The sequence below is a fragment of the Macadamia integrifolia genome, unplaced genomic scaffold (genome assembly GCF_013358625.1).
Source record: "Macadamia integrifolia cultivar HAES 741 unplaced genomic scaffold, SCU_Mint_v3 scaffold2757, whole genome shotgun sequence".
NCBI lineage: Eukaryota > Viridiplantae > Streptophyta > Magnoliopsida > Proteales > Proteaceae > Macadamia > Macadamia integrifolia.
The window spans coordinates 25,211-36,692 of NW_024868941.1; the positions used below are offsets into that span (position 1 = coordinate 25,211).

An 11,482-nucleotide genomic window follows, 5' to 3' on the forward strand; every position below is an offset into this window, starting at 1 on the left:
TTTAAATGATATTGAATTGAAGATATCTCACTACTTCAGGGAAGCCAATCCCATTGCAATTTTTTTGGTGAAGCAAGCTGGAAAATCTGGGATAACCTCTGAGAACGTCTCTTTGCCTCCTTGCATTAGACAAGAGTTAGTTCTTGACGAAGCAGGCTGTACTCGCTTCAGATTTTTGGGATAGTGGTGGTGAGCCTCTGCTGATGACAATGCCGAAGGTGGAGGCTCACTTCAGGCTTTTGTATCATATTTCTTTTTCCCCACTTTTTCCTTTCATATTTTTAATAAAATCTGATCTTCTAGCGAAAAAAAGAGCTAACCTAAACAATCCAAGTAACCATCTAGTTTTGGTAAGAATCAATATTGATTTGAACTGGTAAAAATAGCTTATCATCTCCAACCACAATCATGTTCCCCCTAGATGGCAAAATCTTATAAGTTGTCTTGTCCACCACGATCAAGCTCTTGCAAGCATTGAATTTAAACTTCAAGATCATGCCCTCCCCTGCTTTCAAGAACACCCTTTGGAACCCAATAACCTGTTTGATATGAGTTCCTTAATGCTTGCCGGAGGCTTTGAGTAGACGATGGCAAAATCAGTTCCATCCACATTTCCCACATTTTGGACTTTAACATCAACCTCAAAGTCCAATTCTTTGCCACAAGTTATGTCATCCACCACAACTACAGGGCAAGGAGGCAGTAGTTCCATCTTCATAAATGACATCGTAGCAATGTTGGAGCTTTCCCAATTTCAGGTTAAGTGCATAAGCAGAAGATACCATTGAGTAATTGAACTGAGTGTAGCTGAGACCATAACCAAAAGGATAAAGGGTTTCACCATTGAAGAACTTATAAGTCCTTCCAGGGTAGCCAAATTCAGGAACTAGCCTTAGGGACATGGAATTCAAAGCATCTTGTCTATGTAGTCATTAGTGTATAATGTAAGAGGCAACTTTCCACCTATATATCAAACATTTAACCATAAAAACAAAATCAAAAGAAGAGATACTTTCAAAATTTGAGTTTGAATAATTTCCAAACACAACATCAGCAATGGCATGGATGCCTTGGATTTAGGGTTTTCCTCAGCAAAAGAAATATCAATACAACAAGATGACAAGAATGACAGGACCCTTAGCTGCATTGGCGACCTGATTGACTAAATCAATTTGTTGACCAGGAAGTTTGAGATCAGCTCTATCTTGTTCCTCTCTCTCAAACTTTAAATCCAAGCCAACAATAATGATGGTAGCATCTGCATTCTTTGCTACCTCCACAGCTGCAGGAAAGTCATCAGTCTTTGTGCAAGAGGTGTCATTTCCACATGAATTTACAAAAATCACATTTCCATACGCAGAGAACCCATCTATAGGAGTGGCTAGTGTGCTTGTATGGAATACCTAATAAGATAAAATCAAATTCTAATCAAATTATGATCAGAATTTGATTTTTCAAACTATATATATATATATATAGAGAGAGAGAGAGAGAGAGAGAGAGAGAGAGAGAGAGAGAGAATCAGTCCACTTGCATACTTGCGTAGTTTGTAATCATGGTATCAGCGACATTGCCTTTAGGTCCTACCACTGCAATGTTCTTTAACTGTGGAAGAACTCAAAGGCTATGTTCCTAACTGGTGCAACTCTAAAATACTACAAAATCTAATTTGAGACCTAACCACTATTTCATGGTTTTTGAGCGTAGCTCCTTTAACTTTGAATGTGTATAAATTTATGCAAAACTTGATTTTTTTTTTTGTTTTAGGACAACTAATGAGGTAGTCATTTTTTACTTTTGCCCATCTAGCTCTTATGACCATAATCAATAAGAACCCTATGTATAATTTTAATCTGAGCAATGTAACCTATTAAATCTTTGTTAATTAATTTCTTTGTTTCTAGATATGAAAAAAAAAAAAAAAAGAAAGAGGAGGCAGAGTTTGCTTGTCCTTGCCTGGTACTGCAACTTTTCTCTCTGAATCTATAGAAAATTTGAAATCACAATACTTTTCATCTGGGCGTTTCTTGCACTAGGGTTCGTTTTTCCTAAAATTTTATTATTAACACACCTTAAAGGTTGTCAACTTAAAATTGAAAGTGAAACTGAATCTAAAATTGATATCAGCACTTTAAAACCGAACTAAAATAAATTAGTTCTAAAATTTAGAATATTTTCTCAATTCAACTCAGATTCAATTTTGCGATTCATCCAACCAAAATAAATCATAAATTTACAGTCACCTACTAAAGAATGTCATTATTAACAAAATACTCTCTACATTACTCACTATTAGAACCGAACCCTTATCATTAGTCACGGTTAGAGAATATTCCTTAAGGTATGATATTAGTAGAATAATTTTTTTTTAAATACCAAAATACCTTCATAAAAACCAATCTAACAAGTATGACCTTCACTTCATATCCCACTTTTACTCTTATCCATGTAAATCGTAGAACACAATTTTGACCCAAATCCGACAACGAGAGGCGATAACTCTATTGGTGAAGTATCCGTACGAGGGGGTTTAGGGGGTTTTGCAGAACGAGTTCGATGATCCAACATTCCAACCAAGTGTTTCATGAGGGGAGTTCAGAACTTCAGATGCATCTCCACATTTCAATTTTCAAATTTGAAGTTCAGATGCATACCATCCATCATCTTCCATATCCCTAATTTGAAAACTTTTACCCAAAAAAAAATTCTATTTTTGACAGTATTGATTAATGGTACAAGGGTTTCGAAGACAAATATCAGTTCTATCACCGTTTGCAATAAAGGGACAAAAAGAAAAAAATTCTAATTTTTGAAATTGAAAAAAAGCTCAGGTATCCCTAAATCAAGAACTATATAGGAAGTTTAGGGGACTTGATTTGCAGGTCAGATTTGAGTGTTTGGTTAAGGGTTTCCATGGTGGTTGTGCGGAGTGGGGAAGGTGCGAGGTGCAGAGGGCAGAGATTAAGAGGGTCGAAGGTGGTATCGGGTATGGAGGCAAGCGGAGGTGGGCTGATAATATTCCACCATTATTTTCTTGATTATTGTTTCAACTTCTTTCTAAAGTAATGCAAAAATGGCAGAGCATTTGATAGATCAACAAGAAGCATTAGTGATTCTATCAATCCAACCAACGACTCCAGCAATCAGCTCACCGGACCACCCTCATGCTCTTCGCCGGCGATGGTGGCGTCGCCTCTACACCCAAAGTCCGCCACAGCATCCGTAGCTAATGCAAGAATATTACCGCCATTAGTAACAAACCCACTACTGGTGCTACTAAGTGGACAATTCAAGGACTGCGAGATCGCTAATTGCTCCAATGGCGTCTACGGGCATGAGGCCGATGCTTCAATCAAGCTTCTGCCTGCAACCCCTGGAGATCTATAACATAGAACCAAAAAGAAACAGAGAAATAAAATCGAAAACCCTGGATCTAAATCTGAAAACCAAATACAAACCCCATCAACCAGAGATCGGGATTCGGATATACCATAAAGGTGAAGAAAGAGAGAAAATAGCTCTAGAACAACCTAGATCTAGAAAAGAAAAAAAGAAAGGGAAGCGCAAACCTATTGAGACGGGCCTAGATCAAGCAAAAACCCTCGGTCTAGATCGGAAATAGAAGGAAAGCTAGCTCCAACGCAAAGGAAACCAAAAACGAACGGATCCCAAAGAAACTCAAGAACCACTCGGGGAAGGGAAAAAAAAAACCAGAAAATTAACAAAAGAGAAAAATACGAAACCACAAATCAGAGAATGAAGCAACAGAGAAAGCCTGAGATCAGAAAACAGAAATCATACCACGAGACAAGAGAAAGAATAAAGAAAGGTTGGAGACCTTGGTTGAGGGTGAGACGTGAGAGACAGGAGACCTGGGACGAGGATAAACGTCCCAAGAAATTCCCACAGACCTCTCACAAGTCACAGCAGAGAGAGGGGTTGAGCCTTAGACCAGATGAAAATGAGGGAACCGAACCCAGAGAGGTTTTTTTTTTTTTTTTTTTTTTTTTTTTTAAGGTATCTCAGTTGTCATAAGCAACGATTATTCTAACAGGTCGTGCGCTCAACTCTTAATTAAAGTCGTCACTTTAGAACTCAGCACTCATTAAAAAATAATAATAATAATAATAATAAAGAAAAATTTACCAAGTCACCCCGTCGAGAATGCCACAATTATAAGATCACCTTCTCTGTTTTATTAAATTATACTTAAATTCTCTACCGTTAATCACTATTAAGGAATATACCTTATATATTGATCTCAGCTACTATATTTTATTTTCCACCCCCTGAACTTTGGCTCTTATTCAATGCCACCCCCTGGATTTTTTGAAACGTCAAAGCCACTCCTAAAAATTTAAATAATTTCAAATCATCCCTGCCATTAGCCGACTGTGTTAAGTGAATGAAAATCTGTTAGTTTTTTATAATATGTCCAAACAACCCCACCTATTGTCAGAGGACAATATTGCCCTCCCTTTCCTTTCTTCTTCTAAACACATTATCTCTCTCACTCCTCACTCTCTCATATTCATTCGAACAAGAAGAAGGAAGAAGACAGAAACCCCCTGAACCTGCAACTTGATCGTGCGATTCCTCTCTGGCGTGCGATTCTTAGGTAAAAAGTTGACCAGCGTGCGAATCCCCCATGGGAAAGGGGGAACTGGAAAAGCCCATAATGTTGTTACATCGGTGTCACTCATTACATTAAAAAAACACTTCCCTCGCAAGCTTTTCAAGACAGTCTCTAATATGAGATCTGACAAAGCACATGGAGATTTATGGAGTATTAAACAAAACCACAAATGCTTCTTGTCTGTTATAGAGATGATGAGAAGAACTATACAGTTTCAATTTTTAGGACTCCAAGTCTCAACTCCCAAGTTCCCATCTTGAGTTTTCTTTGAAGCAGAGGATTATTAATGATCTTCATCAATACCTGATACTGTTAAGAAATTTCATAGGTATCATTCATCTATGATGTCCTCACTGATTTTTTAGGGTGTAAGGGTGCTTCTGCTGCTTGCAGATTCAAATGTAATGGCTTCCTTTTGGGGGATTATATGGAAGTTTAGGGATTTATTGCTGAAACCCAGGAACCAAGGAAGATATATTCATACTTTTCTTTAGAGAAAGGTGGCGATGAAGAAGCCCAAAATACTATATACTTGACCATGAAATGTGAAGACCACGTTTCTAAGATCCTTTTACATCTGTTTGAGCCCTTTTACAGTTTCTCTTCTTTTCCCTTTCCTTTTCTTGAACAACAAAAATTTGAGGCCACAAGCGGGAGATTATTCCAAATAAATTTTGTAAAATCCATTTTTTTTGTCTCAATGTGATCTGTTAGCCTCTTATACGGATAGTCTGGATACCTTGGACGGACAAGTCGTCGGAGGGGAGAGGTTTGCATGTTGGAGGAGAATCACACGCCGATCAGTTTTCTACCTAAGAATCGCACGCCGGAGGGGAATCGTACGATCGAGTTGCAAGTTCAGGGGATTTCTGTCTTCATCCTTCTTCTTGTTCAAATGAGTATGAGTGAGTGAGGAGTGAGAGGATAATGGGTTTAGAAGAAGAAAGGAAAGGGAGGACAATATTGTTCTCTCACAATAGGTGGGGGTGTTTTGGGCATATTGTAAAAAAACTAACAGATTTTCATTCACTTAACACGGTCGGCTAATGGCAGGGACTGATTTGGAATTGTTTAAATTTTTAGGGGGTGGTTTTGACGTTTTGAAAAGTTCAGCGGGTGGCATTGAATAAATACCAAAGTTTAGGGGGTGACAATGCAATTTTCTCTTTATTTTAAATATCAAAATGCCAAAATGTGAAGTACCTAAAATACCCATGTAATCCCATCCTTAAATAGATTTGGATAACTGGCGGTCGTTCAGAGCACCGGAGATCATGGCTGCAGCGGCATCAGCGAGTTACTCGTTCAGAGCACTAGAGATCACCGCGGCAGCGACATTAACGATCAGCAAGAACTCGCGGCAACCAGCAATGACTCTCTGCCATTAGAGCCAAACGCAAAACGAAATCGTTCTTCCACTGTTGTGTCTGTGATACTTTTGTGATCGCTTTCAGCAGAAGAAGTGCGAGGGGATTCCGTTGCCTCTTGGGCGTTTGCATTTTAAGAATCAGAGACGAAGGTTCCCACCTAGCTTGTTCGGCATTTCCTGTTTCTCTCAGCTTCTTCGTCTCCTCTGCTCGCACCGTAGAGAGATAAAGAGAGACAGAATCGTCGCCTGCAGTGAGCAACTGCGAATTGTGGAAGTTTCAAATCGACCCCACTTCAACTAATCTTTGTTTCTCTTAACTACCGAGCTCAAATGTGAGATGCTCCAAGATACTATCTGAATTCCATATAAATCCACAACCAGTCCTGGCTATTAAAATTCGAGATTCTACAGCTTCTTCGCTGCCGATGCGAAGCTAGAGCATCACCCGAATCCATAACATGAGCTTGACCCTACACTCAACTTGCAGAACTCCAGCTCTGGCCAACCACTCAAGCACTAAACACTTCACGTGTTCCACTCCAACCCAAAGAGGAAAATAAGATCCAGAAATATCCATTTTTCCGAAAGCATCAACAACTCGCCATTAATGAGCTTCACAGAGAAGAATTACTCCTAACAAACTTCCCCCCATCCCTCAAAAAACGCGTGAAAATACTAAATTCGCACCAGAATCCGGCAAAAAAAGCCCATTCTCGTCAAAATTTTCAGTCCAATTCCTTCACTAATAAGTTACTAAAAAAGCAAATTACATTCTCTCTCTCCTTTTTTACTTTCTTAAACCAGTACAAGTTCCAACTTTCAATAACTCCACCAGATCTAACAGAAAACCCAACTATCTCCCCTCCAATTGATCATCTTAAATCAAATCTCAAAACCAGATTAAACTTCAAAAAGCTAAAAACAAACTCAGATCAGATCATCTAAACTGGGAATCAGAAAGTAAGGCGAGTATGGGCGTCAAGGAAGACGTGCACATGAAGTGGGGTCGATTAGTCACAAGACGCAACAACAATTACCACACAGTAGAATAGTGAATACCAAATCTTTGTTCTACTAAAAATGCTTCTAGTAAATGGGTTTGCCTTGGAAGCGATGAGCAAGCAAGACTAGTGAAAGAGATGCCGATGATGCTGGTGAGGAAGATTACAACCATCAATATGAGCTTGAGCTGCGTCGCTGCTCGACCGTCTCGGCACGACAGCTCTAGTGTAGCGTCGATGAGATAAGAAACCATGGGATGCCGAGAAAGTCTCTCTGGTTTGGAAACCATGAGAGAGAGAGAGAGAGGGGATTGGGTTACAATGAGTTTAAGTGAAAAGGGTAAAACGGTCATTTTACCTCTTGACTTAAGATGGTAGGGGGTCTGAGTATAATTTGGTGAGACAGAGGGAGATGGTCTTATAATTGTGGCATTCTCCAAAGGGTGGTGCGGTAAATTTCCCTAATAATAATAATTCAAATTTACATACGAAATCAGCCAGCACCACCATATATCATAACTGGCTACAGATGAAGGTGTCAATTGGTCTGATTTGGATCACTGAATTTAGTTTTCAGAGAGTTTTTTGTTCCTTTTTATGAAGAAATATAACTCAGTTGGCATAAAACCAAAAAGTTGTTTTAACAGGTCGTGACAAAAAAATAAACAAACAGACAAACAAATAAGGAAGTTAGTCAAGCACCAGCATAAACCATAAGTGGCTACAATTAGGGTGTCAATTGGTTTGGTTTCGATTATTGGACTTAGTTTTTAGAGTTTTTTTTTTTTTCTCCTTTTTATTGAGAAAGGTTGCTCACTTGACATAAAACCAACAAGTTGTTAAAAGAGGTCATGAACTCAACTCTCTTAAGAAAAAACCACGTGGACGAAGTCAGCCAGCACCTCCATAGATCATAACTAGCCACAATTAAGGTTTCAATTGGTTCCTTTTTTTTTTTTTATTCTAAAAAACTGAGAGAAAAAACTTACATACATGAATTTAAGATTGTACAAGAAATCCAATTTGTTGAGAGTACATTTCCTAGTCATTGCCTCTCTAACCATACTTTTAGTTGTCAACACCATATTGTTGTTTGGTTTTAGACAAAAAATAGGGTTGGTAAAACATTCCACCTCTATTCGTAGAGGTATAGTTAGCCAAGTTCAAAAAGGGGGAAGAAATCGTTTGAAATTTGTATCTTGTACAATTCTGTACAATGCCCCCTAGGCGGCCGACACATGTAAAATTCCAGAATTGCGGCTCAGATTAATCTACCATGACACAACCTTAAACCAGTGAGAAACCGTCTTGAATCATATCATTGGAGAACAAACCAGGTTGGTTCATCTTTTTAAAATAAAAGCTGAAATATTTTCCCTCTCTCCTCTTTCGACTCTCTCTCTCTCTCTCTCTCTCTCTCTCTCGGTTACTAGAAACCTTAACCCTCTCTGTAACCAAAAGCTCGGACCTGTTCTTTCGACTCTTCCTGCTATCTCAACTCTCCCTCTGTTCGTTGCCCCCTGCTCTCTCGATCTGTTCCACGCTCTCAACTCTCTCTCCGTTCGTCGCTCGACTCCTCTCTCTCTCTCTCGGTTTGACGCTCGACTTCACTCTTGACTCGCTTTCTCTTTGTTATGAACCTCTCTGCAAAGGTATGATACACCAACGTTTTCTTTTGTTAATGTTATGAATTGTACAAAATGCGAATTTCAGACGATTTCTTCCCCAAGGATGCGATATTGATATTGATATTGAAACAATGAAACCCAAAGTGAGGAAATAAAATAAACATTTCAAGGGTGGAAGTCACCTAACCTTGTCTCCCATTCCAAAAAATGTAACTGAGCATCTCAATTTTTTGTAATGAGAATAAAGAAATCTGTCTTATAAGTGACACATCAGCAGTTACAAGTTTTATGTAAACAAACTTGATTTCATGAAGAATAAACCCTTTATTTATCATTTTGCTTATGCTTTGTTGGCCGAAACTTGATTTGTGAGGAGATTTTTTTTTTTTTGGGTGCAAACACAACCTCAAGGGAAATTGATATTAGATCGGCGACATCAATACTGATACCTAGTCAATACTGGATCGATTGAACGGTATAAACAGTGGATAAAATGGTCAAAATTCATGTTAGTATCGATGTCTTTGAGTGCAAAAACATCAGCAGCATCGGTGTATATGGATCCAATACCATAAACTAAAACTATGAGACCTTGGGTTTGACTTTCAGTCCCATGTGATGCATTATAAAAGAACAGTAGTTTTAGCCAAACAACTTAGTTGTTTATTACTAAACCTTTTGGTTTAATCAAATCTCAAAATAGAAATATATTCATATGAAATTTGACAGAGTTTACCTTCTTCTCAATGCCTTCACCATTGGTAAATTGATGTGATTTCCTACCTAGTCCAATCAGACAGGATCATGACAGTCGTGAGGGGATAAAAATCGTCTCCAATTCTAATCTAGTACAATTCTGTGAAATACCCTCTTCAGAGAGTGACGTGTCAAATACCAAATGAGCGGTCCAGATTAATTCAAATTCGTTCTTCACTGATTTAAGGTTTGATCAGTGGCATAAAATCTGGACTGCTCAGTTGATATTTCACATGTGTCACTCTCTGAAGGGGGTATTTCACAGAATTGTATCAGATTAGAATTGCAGACGATTTTTATCTCCAAAAAGGCCTTTGCTGAGATAAAGGTTCATCCAAAAAACCTAGAGATGTCCACATCATTCCATATTTCTCCCATCGTCCATCCCTTCTCTCGTGCCGTCTTCAATTCAACGAGTAGCCCTTTTGATTTGCCTTCTCCATCTTCTCCTGTCATAATTAGCCTTAAATAAGTAACAATCTCCCCTATGTAGTAAATTCACAACCCATCCAAATATCTTTTTGGTGCGGTCAGCACAACTTGTGACCACAAAAGTCATATGTTGTTTGGGGATAAAAAAGGATAACTGCGAGGGTAAATTCTTACCTGTTCAACATGAGGTTTTTCAGCCAAACCATTAGTCATCCAAAAACTGACATTGTTTGGGATGACATATGGGTCCGGATTATCAAAACAAAAAATTACCTGATTCTTGTGTTTCCAGACGTAAAAGTAAATAGTCATAAAAGTGGAAATAAAATTGGTGAGTTTATTTCTTGGAACATCATTGGAGTTAAAGGAATACATAATCAAGGACTTTAAAGATCAGTCAGGGAAGAGATCGGTTCTAAGACCCAAAGGGCTAGCAGCCCACACTTGTCCTGAAAATTCGCAATCCATGAGAACATGCCATAATGACTCTTGATGTGTGTAACAGAACCCACAAACAGTTTCAATGTCCACCCATTTAATCAATTTATCATTAGTAGGGATCCCGTCATGGCCAATTCTCCATAAGAAGATCTTAAACTTAGGGTGAATATTGATTTTCCAAGAAAAAGCGCCACCATTGAGAGAATGGAAATGAGAAAAAACACTTGTTAGGGCATTCATTAAAATTTGTTAGTGAGGCAGATCTTAGAAAATTGGCAGCTATCTTAGTTGTGATAGACCCCTCCTTTGAAAGATGGCACCATCACCTATCTTCATTGAGGGATATAGGGATTTGGGATATGGGATTGTTATGGCCATAGGTAAAAAGAGTTTAAAAGATTAGAACTCCATTGATTATCAACAATAAAATCACTTACCTTCAAACTCGTAGAATGAGGTGATGGGGTTAAGGATATGGTATCCACTAATTGGTTCTGCAAGTTCTGAATCCATGGATCATACCAAAAGTAAGTATTGTTACTGTTACCTATTTTCAGAAGAACCATTTTCTTCAAGGTTGGGAGAATGCTAATAATACTGTTCCAGCATGCTGAATTGAGGGTGTTAATCAGTTTGGTTTCGGTTTAAATGGTGTGGTTCGATTCGGTTCACATTTATTTGGCTTAAATCAAAATCGCACCATTCTCTTTGGCATTTTTCCTACATATTGTGACAGGTGAAAGTTGCAACTGTTACAAAAATTGCAATGAAGATTCTGTTATGTTCTCAATGTTTTCAAGTGGTGAAGATGGAGTGTAAGCAACATGCTCAATTTGTAATTGACCAAACCATAAAGAGAGCATAGCAATCAGGTTGTGTTTATTTTGAAGTTATCATTTCTCGAGACAAGGTATAAACAGTACAGTGTGGACCATTCGAAGGTGCTTACTAGGGGTGTCAACGGTCCGGGTTGGTGCGGTTTCGGTCCGGTTCCACCGGTTTCGGTGTGAGTTTGGAAGTGACCGAAACCGACCCATTAAGGATTTATCGGTTTCGGTCCGGTGTCGGCTTCGGTGCGGTTTGGGTTCGGGTTGGTACCGGTTTGGATTTATTAGGTTCATTTCGGTTTGGATCGGTTTTTAAACCGGTATGGAGCCATTAGGAAACAACCAAATGATGAATTGTTGAACTTCGGTTTCTTAAATCGATTTGTAACCGG

At 38.6% G+C, this 11,482-nt stretch overlaps 1 protein-coding gene across 1 annotated transcript in view; it reads right to left on the minus strand.

Moving 5' to 3' along the window:
- LOC122067203 (putative beta-D-xylosidase) overlaps nt 1–727 on the minus strand; it is a 6,134-nt gene extending 5,407 nt beyond the window's left edge. Inside the window, exon 1 of the mRNA XM_042631046.1 lies at nt 540–727. Coding sequence (XP_042486980.1) covers nt 540–727 — 188 coding nt within the window. The remainder of the gene's footprint in view (nt 1–539) is intronic.
- Nucleotides 728–11,482: the final 10,755 nt, after the last annotated feature.